The sequence below is a fragment of the Pristis pectinata genome, chromosome 28 (assembly GCF_009764475.1).
Source record: "Pristis pectinata isolate sPriPec2 chromosome 28, sPriPec2.1.pri, whole genome shotgun sequence".
NCBI classification, from domain to species: Eukaryota; Metazoa; Chordata; class Chondrichthyes; order Rhinopristiformes; family Pristidae; genus Pristis; species Pristis pectinata.
In genome coordinates this window covers 15,918,588-15,935,484 of record NC_067432.1, presented here as the reverse complement: position 1 = coordinate 15,935,484, position 16,897 = coordinate 15,918,588, and the positions used below count along the sequence as shown (strand labels likewise).

At 40.6% G+C, this 16,897-nt stretch overlaps 1 protein-coding gene across 4 annotated transcripts in view; it reads right to left on the bottom strand.

The window, feature by feature from the left end:
* Window positions 1–16,897, bottom strand: part of atp8b4 (ATPase phospholipid transporting 8B4) — a 207,194-nt gene that overhangs the window by 81,441 nt on the left and 108,856 nt on the right. For all 4 annotated transcript variants that reach the window (XM_052040689.1, XM_052040688.1, XM_052040691.1 and 1 more), the window contains exons 5-6: window positions 5,351–5,464; window positions 515–613 (exon numbers count right to left, since the gene is read on the bottom strand). In XM_052040689.1, the coding sequence (XP_051896649.1) occupies window positions 515–613; window positions 5,351–5,464 (213 nt within the window). The remainder of the gene's footprint in view (window positions 1–514; window positions 614–5,350; window positions 5,465–16,897) is intronic.

The following is a 16,897-nucleotide window of genomic DNA, read 5'->3' as shown; positions in this document are numbered from 1 at the left end:
TGAGGCTGTAGCTCTAAAAGTTTGGCCACCAACATCTCATATAAACATTGACAGAAGAACTGCAAAAAAATGGAATGGAAAATCCTAATGCCAAAAAATACCCACATATGATGTGTATTATATATATGAATTGGCTCTTCCTTGTACTATCTATGCAAGGCTACATAGGCCCATCTCCATTTATTACCCAAGACTAACTGATGCATGGCACTTATTGCAGTGCTATGAGATGATAGAACTCTCAGTCTCATGCCCTGCATGGGAAAGAGAGTAATCCATCTAATCTGGGTGAAGTAGTATTAATGAAAGGTCCTCAAAATAGAAGAGCATGCTATAGCTTATGTCAACAACCATCTCAGCCACAGATAAAATCTGTGCAAACATGAACTAAACAGACTGGTGGTTGGAGCACTCGGAGACGTTTCTCTGGGTGCCTATCACTTTGACCGTCTTGAACATCAAATACAAACTGGTATTCCAGCACCTCTCAATCCAGAATTCATTTGGTACTCACAAAGTCATCTGTAGCATCTTTGACTGCAGTGATTGTTAACACCAATACTAAAGGCACTATAGTGGTAAACCAGGATAAGGAGGAGATATGAGGGATTAGCTGCAGAACAAAAAAATCAGATTTATACAATGACAATGTTAAACAATTCACAGATGTACTTGTACAAAATTTATTTTATCTTATCCCTGATAATCCAATCATTTCTCACCTAAAAATTTAAATGATAATGTAATTCAAAATAAATAATGTAAATAACAACACTGTTTTATTTCATATTAAAAATTGGAACTATCCAGTAACATGAATTACATAACTGAATTAACAGGGATAGAGTACATATATTTTTACAACATATAATTCAATAATCAGTGCATTTTATGACCAGTTAATATCGAACCTAAAGTACATTATTATCTTGAATATGAAATGTCAATTAAGTAAATAGTCTCTCAGTATGTAGACTCTAAATATAGTGGAGTATAAACACTGACAAAGACCAGATGTGTCCAAGGACCTGTTTTCCTCTTTGGACGTATCTGGTCTTTGTCAGTGTTTATAAATTTTATTTATATAAATTTATCTACACAATTTTATGTAAATACAGACCATTTTCAGATAACTCACTGTTTTTTTTGAAAAAAAAACAAATAGTTAATCATTTGAACTAACTTTGTCTGGTAAACCAGACATGAAGGAGAAATGACCATCCGCATCAACACATTTTAAGAATTACTTGAGAAAATTATGTTAAACAATTCACAAGGATACTATTAAGACACTTAGCTCAATGTATTTTTGATGGTTCGGTCATATCTTACAAAAAAACTTATAGAGTGCTTTGAATTAAGCAATATAATGTTAAAAATTGAGAATTATAGAACTAGGGCACACTCAGGATACAGAGTTGAATATTTAAGATCATTGAATAGAATTAAATGTCTCCTCTTAGACAATCTCTTGGGTTGAAGATGACTTGCTTCCCTGTGTGAAGATGCCCATGAGTGATTTTATTACTCTACTCCCCCCTCATCCCCGCTCTCCCTCTTTTCATTTCTTCTCACTTCTCTCCCACCCTGTGTAACAGGTGTGTATAACTGCTGGCCAGTTTTTAATGCCAATGGCTGGAAAGAAATTGCTTCCACATAATCTCTATGAACAAACAGAAACAATATTTATGTTTACATGTCTCACTTCTTAATTATAAATCCAAAATTACAACAAACATAGATTTAAATTATCCTTTTAAATTGGTTTATATATTTTGTATTCAACACTGCTCAAAAACTGATGCTTTTAAAGCTTTGAAAAACTAAGACAACACGTTCAAAGTCTTTAATACTGAATAGCTCAAGGACCATTCAACCAATTCAGAGTCATGGATATTAAATGTGTCTGAAACTGCACTCCCGAAAAGAAGCCTCTTTAAATTGTCACAATATTCCCACCCTCCCATTGCAACATCTGCTTTCTTGCATATCTGGTTCCAGCTCCCTAACCTACTTGGCTGGAACGTAGGGATGGCTGTGGAAAATGCCCAGGAGAAACGAAAATGAAGCATTCCCTGTTCTTTTGTAAATCCACTTAAATTGCCTTTTGTTTTGATAATTTACATTCCCACATCATTAAATATTAAGTGCACAGTGAAAGCTGAACATAAGTAGGTGGATTATACCATCAGTTTTGGTGGTGATTAATCATTTCACAAGGGTTAGTGGGTTTGGTAATGTTCTAATCCTTAATGATAAGACACAATTATTTGCTAAATTCAATTTAATATGCTTAATTTATTTTTAGGCCGTTCCTCAGGATCGAGAATAAATTGCCATGTGGGTTTTGAGGTGACCAGTGAGACTAGTGTGATACCCACAGACTCTGTTGTACAAGGGATGGGAAATGCCTGACTGTTCAGGTGGGTCGGTAATTTGTGAGGTGGTGCAGTCCTTCCACTATTTATGCTGGAGTTCAAGATGCATGGACTCGAGGTTATCAATGTTCCTGAATGCATCTTCTTCACTTTGAGCAGTCAAGGGTGAGTGGGAATGTTTTATTTTCCAAGGAGCCTTTGAGAACATCCTCATATCCCTACCTGCCTGGCTACACCTGAGGTCTCCCCTCAGCTTTCTCTGCTCCAAGGAAATCAACTCCAATCTCTCCTCAGAAATGAAACACTTCATTCCAAGTACTATCCTGGTGAATCTCCTCTGCACCTTCTCCAGTGCAATCATGTTCCTTCTATACTGTGGTGATCAGAACTCACACAATTCTCCAGTGGTGGCCCAACCAGTGTTTTATAAAGCTGTACTATAACCTCTCTGCTCTTATATTCTATGCCCTGGCTAATGAAGACTAGTATTCCATAAGACTTCTTCACCACTTTACCTCCCTATGCTCCACCTTCAGGGATCCATGAACTTATACACCGAGGTGTCTCTGTTCCACAATAATTCCTAGGGCCCTACAAGTCGTTGTGAATGTCCTACCTGTATTAGTCCGACTAAAAAAACTTCACCTTGCCATTACGTGGATTAAAATGTATCTGCCATTGCTCTATTTTACCAACAGATCTGTAACCTAAGACTATCCTCTTCACTATTAACAGCACCATCAATTTTCATGTCATCTACAAACTTACTAATCAAATCTCTTATATACACACCCAAAATTGTGAACATATATGACAATTAGTAAGGTTCCTAGCACTGATCCATGTGGCACACCACTTGTCACAGGCTTCCAATCACAACAAGTGCACTCAACCATCATCCTCTGCCCTCTATCACCAAGCCAATTTTTGATCCAATTTACCAACTTGCCCCGGATCCCATGGGCTTTTATCTTTTAGACCTGCCTCCAATGCTGAAGGCATCACTGAAGTCCATGTTGACGACGTCAACCCTACTGCCACCATCGACACATTTTGTTATGCCTTTAAATAACTCATCAAATTGGTCAGATGGAATCTCCCCCTAACAAAGCTATGCTATCTTTTATTAATCCCTGCCTTTCCAACTGTAGAGGAAGAGCACCTCATATTCTGATGGCATGAACATTGAATTCTCCAACTTCTGGTAACCTGCTTCCCCCGTCCCTTTTTTCTCTCCTCCTGATCTACCTGGTTCTTTCTACACTCACTCCAGCCCCAATCACCCTATTTCTTTCCCCTCCTCCACCGTCTCCATCTGCCCCTCACCCACACGCTCCCTTCATTCCACGCTCCATTTTCCTCTCCTATCAGATTCCATCATCTTCAGCCCTTGGTCGCTTCCACCTATCTCCTCCCAGCTTCTGGCGTTATTTCCACTCTGCCCTCCCCCATCTGCCTATCACCCCTCCTCACCTGGATGCACCAATTGCCCACCAGCTCTTGCTCCACCCCTTCCCTCCAAGGTTTTATACTGACTTGATGTTGCAGTTGTACAAGTCATTGGTGAGGCCGCACTAGGGAGTACTGTGTACAGTTTTGGTCACTCTGTTATAGGAAAGACGTGGGTAAGCTGGAAAGAGTGCAGAAAAGAATTACGAGAATGTTGCCAGGACTAGAGGGCCTGAGTTATAGGGCAAGGTTGGCCGGGCAAGGTTGGCCAGGCTAGGTCCTTGTTTCTTGGAACATAGGAGAATGAGGGACGACCTCACAGAAATGTTTAAAATTATGAGAGGCATAGATAAGGTGGAAGGTAACAGTCTTTTCCCCAGGATAGGGGGGTCCAAAGCTGGGGGGCATAGATTTAGGGCAAGAGGGGAAAGATTTAAAAGGAACCTTAGGGGCAACTTTTTCATGCAGAGGGTGGTGAATATATGGAATCAGCTGCCAGAGGAAGTGGTTGAGGCAGGTACAACAGTATCATTTAAGAAGCACTTGGATAGCTACATATAGGGGAGGGGCTTAGAGGGACATGGGCTGAACGCAGGAAACTGGGACTGGCTGGGTGGACACTGTGGTTGACATGGACTCGTTGGGCTGAAGGGTCTGTGTCCATGTTGTATTGCTCTATGACTCTATGGCTATCTCCACTCTGCCTTTCAGTCCAGCTGAAGGGTCTCGACCCAAAACGTCAACTGTCCATTTCCCTCCATAGATGCTGTCTGACCTGCTGAGTTCCACCAACGTTTTGTGTGTTGCTCCAGACTGCAGGATCTGCAGTCTCTTGTGTCTCTGTAGATTAATTCTGTCCCTCAGTTTTTTTTCCCCAATAACTTCCCTACCACTGACATTAAACTCATAGGCCCGTAATCACCAGGCTCATCTCTGCTGCCTTTTATTCAGTCATTAGGCATTTCACCTGTGACTAGAGAAGATATAAAAGTCTCTGTCAGGGCCCCAGCAATCTCCTCCCTTGCCTCACAGAGCAGCCCAAGATATGTCTTGTCAGGCCCTTTAAGCCTGCTAAGGTACTTAATATCTCCTCCTCTTTAATGCTAGTATTCCAGAATTTCACCTTGCCCTTCCCTGAATTCTTCAGATGCACTGTCCTTTCACATAGTGAACACAGATGAGGAGAACTTAGGTAAGACCTCACCTATGTTCTCTATCCTCACACATAGATTGCACTTTGGTCCCTAATGTTACCCTCTTTCCCATAATATAAAATCTTTGATTTATGCCTTAAACCTACCTCTCAGTGATATTTCATGCCCCCTCTCTGCCCTCCTGATCTCTTAAGTACCCCACCCCACATACTTTCTGTATCCCCAAAGGGCCTCTCCTGATATTAAATGAAGCACCTTAAATACCTTGCCTCTAACAACCTCCTCCTATCGAAGTGCAAAACAAGCTCTAGAATATGCATTAACAACAGGCTAGGGATGTACTCCACACTTGTTCTTAAAAATACAAACCTGTAAGAGCAACAGGAACAAGAAGTACGCGTTGGCAACCCGTTGGAACTGCTCGAACAAGTTAATAGGCAGAAATGTGATCATGTTGTATTTTGAGGTCTTGATGCGGTTACTCTGAAATAATATAAAAATAAATAATTCAACAATATTTAAACATAATTGACAATTACAGCTGAGTTTTTAAAAATAATTTTATACGTATATAATTTATTCACACAGCAGCTACATAAAACAATGTAAACAGTTTCTGTGCACTGATACAGCTTTTAATGTTACTATTTACAAATCTTCATCACATTTTTCTTCAGTCTTTACTGTATCCTCAGTTCTCAATGTTACTGGTGCAATGCCCGGTGTTCACCTACAATATTGAAAGACAATGGCTTCCCTCCTACCATAACATTACTTACCTCTTAAATCCAACATGAACTTCCCCTTGGCTGATTCTACTCAGTTATCTCTGCACCTTGGTAGCATCAGCTCAAGACACAGTGTCAGTGTTGACATGTAAACTCAAAAGCCATGGCCACACTACCATTCTAACAAAGCAGATGACTACCTGATTCTGATGCTAATCAATGTCTAGGTTATAGTGAGGCATTTCTGCTGGCAATGGTAAAAGTGATGGGGGAGTTGAAGTATGTTCAGTGCCAGATGGCAGCAACCTTCAGTTTAGAGGTGGAGGCATGAAGGTAATTCCTCCTCCTATTTTAACACATATAGCACAGAAACAGGCCCTTTGTACAACGGAGTCCATGTCAACCATCAATCAGCCATTTACACTAATCCTGCACCAATCTGATTTTATTCTTCCCACATTCCCATCAACTTCCCCCAAAGTCCACCACTCACCTGCACACCTTGGGTAATTTACAGTGGCCAAAGAATCTACCAACCTGTACATCTTTGGGATGGAGGAAGAAGCCAGTTGCTGGTTGATGCCTTACCCTGTTGGCATCCTCTACATCGACATGTGTATGGGCAACCTTGATGCAATCAGGTTGATGCTAACCAATTTCTGAGTTGAGTACTAAAGCAGGCCCCTTGTCAGCATAGCTAGAATTCCTCCACAACACTCCAACAAATATTCGGTCAAGTGGGTTTCTGGGCTGTTGCTGGACAGTGGCCCCCAAATTGGGCCCCACTGCACCAGTTTTCAACATGTAAAATGCCCATAATGAAATCCAATTTCACCTCACACAAATCTGGCAATATATTCTGTCCCCACAGCTCCAATAATAACTACTTGATAACAAGCAAAAAAATTAATGCAACAATACGAGCAGAGTAGAAACATGGAAGAGCCCAGCTGAAGTACTGTGTACAGTTCTGGTTGCCACACTATGGGAAAGACATGAATGCATTGGAGACAGTGAAGAGATTTACCAGGATGTTGCCTGCGATGGAGCATTTCACCTGTGGGGAGACTGGAAAGGCTGCGTTTGTTTTCCTTGGAATGGAGGAGGCTGCGAGGGGACCTGATTGAGTGTACAGAGTTATGAGGGGCATCAAACGGAAACTTTTCCCTATAGTTGAGGCATCTAAAACCAGAGGACATAGGTTTAGGGAAGGAGTAAGAGGTTTGAGGGGATCTGAGGAAGAACTATTTCCACCCAGAGGATGTCTGGAATCTGGACCGCACTGCCTAAGTGGCTGGTGGAGCAGGCACTCTTACAATATTTCAGAAATACCTAGACAAGCACTTGAACTTCCAAGGCAGAGAAGGCTATGGACTGAAGATTAGCAGTAGGAGACAAAAAGTGACAGTAGAGGGTTGTTTTTGTGATTGGACACCTGTGACTAGTGGTGTTCCACAGGGATCAGTGTTGGGATCCTTGTTGTTTGTAAAATACATGTGTGGATGTAGGTGGCACAATCAGGAAGCTTGCAGATGACATGAAGATTGGTGGAGTTGTTGACAGTGTGGAGGGTAGTCTCAGACTACAGGGTGATCTTGACGTGTTCGTGGAATGGGCTGAGAAGTGGAAGATGGGAGTTTAATCCAGACAAACGTGAGGCGATGCATTTTGGTAAGTACCAATGAGGTTAGTTCATACACTATGAACTGTAGGGAGTACTGAGGAACAGAGGGTGTATAGGTCTAAAGATCCTTGAAGGTGACAGCACAGATAGATAATGTGGTTGAGAAGGCATACAGGATGCTGGCCTTCAACAATTGGTGTTTTGAATACAAAGGGAGTGAGTTATGCTCCAACTTTATAAAACATTGGTCAGACCTCAGCTGGAGTACTGTGTGCAGTTCCATTCCAAAATGGAATAGCACTGGAGAGAGTGCAGAGGAGATTCACCAAGCTGTTGCCTGGGATGGAGTGTTTCAGTTAAGAGGGGACATGATAGAGGTATATAAAATTTGAAGGGCATAGATAGGTGGACTGCAGGAAAGTATTCCCCATATCAGAGATAAATAAAACTGAAGGACAAGGATTCAGGGTAAGGGGTGAGAGATTTAAAGAGGATCTGAGGTAGACATTTTTTACCCAGAGTGATGAGTACCTGGAATGCTGTGCCTGGGAGAGTGGTGGAAGCAGAGTCACCAGTAGCATTTAAGAAGTGTCTAGATGAGCACTTGAATCACCCAGGCATAGGAGGCTATGGACCAAGTGCTGGAAGCTGAGCTTAATAACCAATGGGTCTCCAGAGTGGACGTGGTGGGCCAAATGGCTGGTTTCAATGCTGTATGATTCTAGACTCAATGACTAAATGGGATTAGTATAGGTAGGTATTTGATGCTCGGCATGGACGTGGTGGGCCGAATGGCCTGTGTCTGTGTTATATTACTGGCTATGACTGATCAACTTGAAAGTCTTCTAATTGCAGCTATTGTTATCATTACCATTATTCACAACATTCAGTTTTGGGATTAAATTATCTTGCATAACACTATGCAATGAAATTCCTTGGAGAAGCGTCTCCCTGCTCACCAATTTATGTTCAGAATTCAGAAAGGGCTAAATTTAAACAATTTTAGACACAATCATCTAATTTGATTTAGTAAGTAAACATATATCCCAACTAAAATATTGGGATAAATAATAACAAATGGAAACAATATCCCATGTCATTTACCCAAAATGTTTTACCTAATCAATGGACAAGAAGATCTGCAGTTATGTGGCATCTTTCACAGACTCAGGTCAAAACACCACGGTTTACAGCTAATTACGCACTGAGTCCAGTTACAGTTGTAATGTAGGAAACACCACAGCTAATTTGCACATAGCAGTCTCTCACAAACAACACAGTGATAATGGCCAAATAATCTGTTTTCCCATTGCTGACTTGCCAGGACAAATGACAACACGACACGGAGTACATATTAGGAAAAGACATTTACACGTGTTACAGTTACAAGACAAAACAAATGCTTGAGGTGAAACATAATGCTGGTAAATGGATCCACCAGTTCACAGTTGCCCACCAGATGGAGTCAATGCATTTATTTCAAAAAAACTTCTGAATTTAGTGAAATGTAGTTGTGCCTTTATATAAAAATGGGGAATAGACAATGTACAGGAAATACATCAGCCAAAAGTGAGTCTGCCTAATATAATCTGTGGGAGCATGGTTAATAGTTTTGGCCCTCACATCTCTAGATGGTGTATTTCAATACTCTTTTATCTGAGGCAAATAATCTTTTGTGAAATAAAGGTTAAATATTACGATTAGCAGTTGGAATGGCCACCACAGCAGAGTGTTGATAAGATCTCCAGACTGCAGTTAAGGAAGTATGGATTCATTTTTTGAAACAAGTTAATAACTATCTGTCATGATTATCAGAACTTTTATCAGACAGCCATTCTGAGGTAACTTTTGTAATCTTATCATGAACAACTTCAAGGCTATGCACAAGAAAGTTCTCACTTTTTCCAGGTCTCATCCCAATCACTTGTCAAGTGACACAAAAGATCATAAATGTACTTTTTAAGTCTAAGGTAAATCATTTGATATGAAAACATTGTGAAACATGAACTTCCAATATCTGGAATACAATGAATTTTTAAAAACATTCAATAGTCTATTATTTACACTTCTGGGATAAAAGCAGAAAATACGGGAAACACTCAGCAGGTCAGGCAGCAACTGGAGTCTCTTCTGGAGTCAGATGCACATTGGCAGAGGCAGACTCTGTAAGCTTCTTGTTCTCCCCAGGGTACAGACCAATTTGTGAACCTCATTCACTGATGTCAGACCCCAGCCTGTCTCTAACCTCTGCCAGTTATGGCACAGTAAATCAAATCCCACCATTCCAACCCTCCATTCGCTGAATCATGCAGTTCTGGTCAACCCTTCATCTGCCAAACCCGATAATGCTCAGTGACAGCAAGACTGCTCTAAACTCATAAACTTTGTGGGCAGCTGCTCGTGAGATAAGCAACAAGAGCCATTCCATCACTGCTGTAGCCTAGAAATTCGAATGGGCAACACAGTTTCAGTTTTAATTAAGGATCATTGGCTTGAAATATTAACTGTTTGTTTTGCCACAGATACCGCCTGCCCTGCTGAGTTATCTCCAGCAGTTTCTGTTTCAATTTCAGATTTCCCCACCTCCTGACCCTAGCTCTTTCACTCAATGATCCTTTGACCCCACCACTACTTACCAATCTCCTAACATGCCTGCCCAAAAGGTATCCATTCAAGCAACCCCCTGACCATTGATTTCATTATGATCTCACGGTCATGCCCTGAATACCACCCAGCCCCGAATCCACGGTTGCTTGCTGCCCACAGGACCTGATATACCATCCCAATCAACCCACTGTCCCTGTCCCTGACACAGTGCTTTCTTACCCCATATCCCCTTGGTGCTGGACTTGCCTTCTATTTTCCTTCACACAAGCGCACAATGGAAAAAGGAACGTGCCTCAACTGTCCTAAATTTTATAAGCAGCAGGCCCTAATGAAGGGAAATCAAAAAAGTACAGATGCTGAAAATCTGAAATAGAAAAAGAAAATGCTGGAAGCACTCAGCAGGTCAGGCAGCATCTGTGGAAAAAGAAACAGATGTTACAGGTCAAACACCTACTGGAGGCCCATAATCAAGATGGTTATTGATATGCCCTCCAGCGAAGGGTTTAAACGACCCCATGGAGGCCATGAATTTCTAAGCCAATGTCTTTTTATCAACTAAGTACAGAAAAACCCTACTTCATGCTAATATTTTATTTCTTTGACACAGGGAAGCCTGGCTGTAGATTAATTTCCAGGATCTCTCCAGCTGCTTCATTCAGGCTACTTAACCAGTTATTTTGCTGCTGTAATTCCACAGATACTCCCACTGCTTCTTCCCCACTACCATCAGGTTCTTGAACCCACCTGAAAAACCCTGACACTACCTTGGACTATATTTCTTTTTTCTCTGATTTGCACAAATGTCATTATGTTTATTTTAGTTTATTTTTGTCATGCAAGTTATGTGTACTTTATGTTAAGTCCATGTTATCTTATGTTTGTCATCTTCATAGTGTACTGTGCTGCTGCTGCAAAAAGCTAGCTTTCATGGGATTTATATCCTGGGTACGTTTGCCTATGACAATAAAGTTAAACTTGACTTGAACTTGACTGATCCTGTAGTCCTTTAGTGCATAATACTATTGGATCATCCAGTAGGCCCACCTTGCTGCTATCCATTTCCTTTCACTTGATTAACTTACTCCTTGAGACACTTACCCAAATACAATGGTTTGATTTTATTTCTATGAGGGGTCAAACAGAAAAAATCATTGATCTGTCTCTTCGTGGCACTGAACAGTCTGCTGCGTCCTGCAGCATTTTTGTATTTATTTCAGGAAAAATCATTTCCACTGAGATTCAATTTATAATTGTCATCAAGGGAGAGATTATGAATAACCTTTTTGCTCAAAAGACCGTTAACATATGAAATGACTTACCAGAAATAATGGTGTCAACCGAACTGCTAAGTTAATAATTAAAAGAGAAGCAGATGAATTGTAGATTCATGGAATGATAATCGTGACAGCCCTGTGTTAGAGATATTTGCTAGTTAACTAGCCCGACGACCTTGTTTTGACCCTTATTGCCGTGTATTATCTTTTCCTTTCAAGTATTTATTCAAAAGCCTTTAGAATATTAGTGTTGAATCTGTTTCCACCATTTTTTTCTGTCAAGGTATCCAAGACCACCACAACTTGCGTCTAAAATGTTTGCCCATACAGTGTCCATTTCTTTTGTCAATTCCATTAATCTGTGTCCTCTGATTACCAATCCTATTGTTACTTAAATCCAACATCAAAGCCATTGATGATTTTAATGGCTTCTATCAAATCTCCTCTTAACCTTCTCTATCCCACAGGAAGAAAAACAACTTCTACATTTAATTGAGGCCTCCCATCTTTAGTAGTTTCTAGTAAATTGCTTCTGCATCTTCTGCAAATAATTTTTTTTTAAATTATATGGGAAATGGGAGAAAGTCTGGGAATGGGAACAAATGGGCAACCCCTTCAGCAAGTTGCTGTAGTGCTCATAGTGCACTGGTCTATTTCTGTTCTTTTGAATTAGTGTGATTTGAAAGTGTGGTCGACAACTAAACTGACATTCCACTTATTATTTAGTTTTTACTTCAAAGAGTCCTTCAAACATCATCCCATCACCAGTTATATCTTTCACCTCTCCCCTTTCTGCATTTTGTAGGGACCGCTCACTCTGTGACTCCCTGATCCCACCCTCCACTCCCTGTCCCATGGCACCTTCCCATGCAACATCGGTCCATTCACCCCCTCCCTTCCCTTCCCACCATGCAGGGCCCCAAACAGTCATTCCAGGTCACTTGCACTTCACCCAATCCAGTCTAATGCATTTGGTTTCACAACGTGGCCTGCTCTACATTGGAGAAACCAAACGTAGAATGAGTGATCACTCTGCGGAACACCTGCACTCAGTCCACAGGGGTGACCTTGAGCTATCTGTTACATACCACATTAATTCTCATTTCTACTTCCTTTCTGATCTGTATATCTATGGCATCCTCCACTGCTCTAGTGAAGCCCAACATAAACTAGAAGATCCATATTATATCTTCCATCTTGCCATTTTGCAACCCTCTGGAATGAACACCAAATTCTCCATCTTCAGTAACTGCTCTCTCATTGTTTCCCCATTATTATGCTTAGGTACTTTTCTCCCCATTTCTTTAAACTGAGTTGCTCACAGTCAGTACTCATACTTCTAATCATAGGCAGGCATGGTAGTTCAGCGGTTAGCGTAGCGTGATTACAGCACCAGCAACCCAATTCAATTCCCACTGCCATCTGTAAGGAGTTTGTACATTCTCCCCATGTCTGCGTGGGTTTCCTCCAGGTGCTCCAGTTTCCTCCCACATTCCAACGACGTATGGTCTAAGAAGTAGTGGGCATGCTACGTTGGCGCTGGAAGAGTGGCGACAATTGAGGGCTGCCCCCAAAACACTCTACGCAAAAGATGCATTTCACTGTGTGTTTCAATGTACATGTGGCTAATAAAGATATCTTATCTTATCTGATCTGATCTGTCTTAATCTAATTCTGTGTAGGCTTTTGTCTTACACCTCACTCTTCCGCCAGCTCTGCTTTGAAAACTGTACACCCTCCACTCTCTCCCCAGTTCTGAGGCAAGGTCCAGCTTCACTTTTCACAGATGCTGCTCAACTGGTTGAGTTCTTCCAGCATTTCTATTTTTGTTCTAAATCTATACCTGCTAGATACTGATTTGGAAGCTGCTGCAGGCAATCTTTCACTATTCACCCTTCAAAAGCTTTTGTAAAATTTTCAAAGATTCATTTGAGACATTTTCATGCATTCTGCTCCAATGGAAAAGGCCTAACCTTTCAAATTGTACCAGGTCTCATAATAATGAATCTTCAGTGTAACATTCCTTAGTTGAGTGAACCTATATTGAGTGAAAAATCACTTGGTTGTGGCCTAACCAATGTCAAAATTTAAAGTGCTATTATAAAACCCAAAAATCACAATTTGCTTTATTAAGGTTTCAAAGTGCACTGTCATTTTTACAACAATGCTTTATATATCTGCGACAGTCTACGTCAGACTCATCACTTGCTTACAAATATAATAATTTTGTGGAACTCCTCTTTCTTCCCAAATTGTACTTATCCATGCTGCTGCCCTGTTTGTACTCTCACATTTTTGCATACTCTCAGCTATACCTTCTAAATTGGCACCAAAATAGTTATAGCACTTGTTTAAACCTTTTGTCAAAATATTTATACAAATAGAAAACAAAACAGGTCCTTTGACGAGCTCCTGAGTTAGTCACAGTTCTCCAATCCCTTAAACCTCCATTTATTCTTACCTTTCATTTTCGATTCTTAGCCCAGTCTCTATCCCCTTGCAGTTACGTTAGCTCTCAAACAATCTGCCTAATCTTCATGTATTTTGTGTTATACTATTTCCTCGTACATATTGCAATGCAAACTTTGATTAGTGCCTCAGCTATCTCACCCCCTGCAGTCTTCAGTATTCTGCACATACACAATGAAGACTTGGTGACTGCCTCGTTTTACCTCCATTTAGTTTTTAATCCTTTTGAAATATTTATATCCTCAGTTGTGGCTCATTTGCATTTGCTACAGAGGTTCTCAAAATTCAACTTCCATTTTTCTTTGTAAAATCATATTGAAAATAATATATTTCTACCACTTCTTTCTCTTCAAAACAAAAGCATAGCTTCATCACTTCATGCTCTCGTTCTTTCTTTTATTGAGCCCAGGTGCTTCTGAAAACAGTTTCTTCTACTTATACAGAGACTTGGCCTTTTATGCTCCTCCTGAATTTAATTAATCTGTTTTTTTATATATACATATATATAATTGTCCTCAGATTTCATCTTCACTAGTCCCCTCGCTTTATGCGCATTTAAAAAAAACTCTATGCAGTTCTAACCTCTAATGCCCATGGATCCAGTGCTTTTGATATACTTTGAAGGGAGCTCTAATTGTAATTAATTCTCGTTTGTTGCGTCAGAATGTAGTAAACCTACAGCTTATCTATTTTACATGCCAATGCATGAAAACCTGACTTGGAATAAATTATTCTTCACTGTTACCTGGGCAGAAACCCTGGAACTCCCTTCCCAACAACACTGTGGGAGTACCTTCATCTCAAGGACCATATCATTTCAAGAGGGCAGCTTACCACCAGCTTCAGAAAGGCAATTAGGGGCGGGTACTATGTGTTGGCCTCACTAATAATGCCTGTGTCTCAAACAAAAAAGGATTCTTCCAATACCTATTCACTGCTTGAGCTGTCAAAAATCCAACTCCATTAACTTAGCTTGAGATCCTTTCCACCTAACGGACACTAACAATTTCTAGTTAAGTATGTGAATGTTGCATTCTTCTGTATTGTCTATTTTCAACTTGAACGTTGTAGTTTATAATCAGTGTTTCCCACCTTCAGGACACTTGCTTCACCTACTTTTGTAACTAGAATCATGGAACAGAGAGCTTAAGGACATAGTCCCTTCCCATTAACCCAAATCTATTATTGGAAAGTTAAGAACACCTATCACTTGGGGGCAGCTCAGTGGTACAGCTAGTATAGTTGCTGCCTTACAGCTCCAGTGACCTGGGTTTGACCATAACCTCCAGTGCTGTCTGTGTGCAGTTTGCGTGTTCTCCCTGTGACCTCACAGGCTTCCACTGAGTGCTCCAGTTTCCTCCCACATCCCAATAACGTGTGGATTGGTAGGTTAAGTGGCCACTGTAAATTGCCCTGAGCATGTAGATAAATGGCAGAATGTGGGGGGGGGGGGGGGGGGGGGGGGGTGGGGGTGGAGTTGAAGGGATTGTGATTGTGCATAGAATAAAATGGGATTAGCGTAATGGGTGCTTGATAGTCAGAATGGATTTAGAGGGTTGAAGGTGCTCTATGACTCTCTGTGATTATGACCCTTCAAACATCTTTAATTACCAAGAGATATCAAATCAGGTCTTTTTCCACAGACACCTTCACCAAGCATCCCTATCAATAAATATTATCCAGGTATGCATCTACTTTTCCTTTCACCATCTCCTCTGAAAACTTGATACCAAATAATTTTCCACATGATATGATTTCATCAAAGGGCTCTTCAGATCTAATTATTGTATCACAGCATTTTTTTAATCTACACTTGAACAGTGTAATCCCCGCACTCTTGTACTCCCCAGCACCATCTTCCTATTCTTTTTTTCATTCTCCTTTAATATTGTCAGAATGCTTTCTTCTTATTTTCTACTCTTACGCTTAGCCCTTTCTCCACCTGGCAAGTGCATGCAAGAGTACCTGCTGCTGGAAGTATTCACAGCCTGGTTCCACACTAGAAATAAATGTGCAGAGGTGAGTGCAAGCAGAGCCAGGGTGGCTGCACAAGGTTAACCCTGGTGACTAAAGAATGATTTATTTCTCTCCCTGCTTCACTTACCCTCTATGACAGTACTCTTACCATTGCAATGAAGTGGAGCCAATCATATAGTTGATCTTCATTACTTTAGAACTTTCACTTTTATTTATACTTTTCACCATCATTTATAGGCCTCATGGTAATTTGTCTAATTTCTTTACTCTAGATTAGCATACTGTACCAGTAGTAATCATGAGTTTACAGTCACAGACCTATTAATTTAACACATGAATGCTTTGAAATGCCTTAGCAAGAACTCCACCCATTCTTCCAATGTGAACGACCTATTCAAGCTGCTTCACTTTACTTCTTCAGAATCTCCTCTGCCCATTCCAATATGAAATGTTTCTCATAACTTCAGAGGCAGTAAACCATCTGGGATTGACAGCTGTAGCTGGATATCCCACTGTGAGCTTTTGCAATTTTCCACAAAACTTATCTCAACATTAGAGGCAAATGCCTAAAAAGTAGTGTCAAATGTGCTATAATGTAGTGAAATCCAATTTACTTTATTTCCAAAACTCAATTTCATTAAAGTCAGGAGGGGAGAAGAATGTCATTTTATGACACAGTTAACAGAGGGATGAATTTCTCGGCATATTGAGTAACACAATGAATCTTTTCAGCTGGCTGCAAGTTATAGCTCATTGGTTTTGGTTGGACTGCAAAGATCTCAGATGTAGTCCATGTGCCACTGACCCTATTTCTACAAAATACAGAAACCGTTCACTCCACACATTCACTTTTAGCTTTTTCCTTTTAACGTAAACTTCATATAGAAGACAGAACCTTCAGTTTCAGTTTCACTTTCAGCCTTCAGATTTAGCACAGGTCTCTCAGCAGTGAAGTATTCATGGGCCTGACTTTGTCATCAAGAAGCTTTGGTGTTAGACTGTGACTCCTCTAAGGACAGGTGTAATACTCCAATGGAGGGCCTTTGTAATGGCCCCTGGCTAAATGATTTCCCTTTCTGGCCCCAGTTTAGCTGTGGTTATTAAAAGCTTTCTCCCCTCATTCCTCTCCTATTCCTCCGTTATCACCATTCTCCTCCAAAAAGTCCTTGGCCCCTCCATTTTGCAAATTACCATCTCATCTCCAACCTCAGTCTTTTCCAAAGGTTTTGAATGTGTT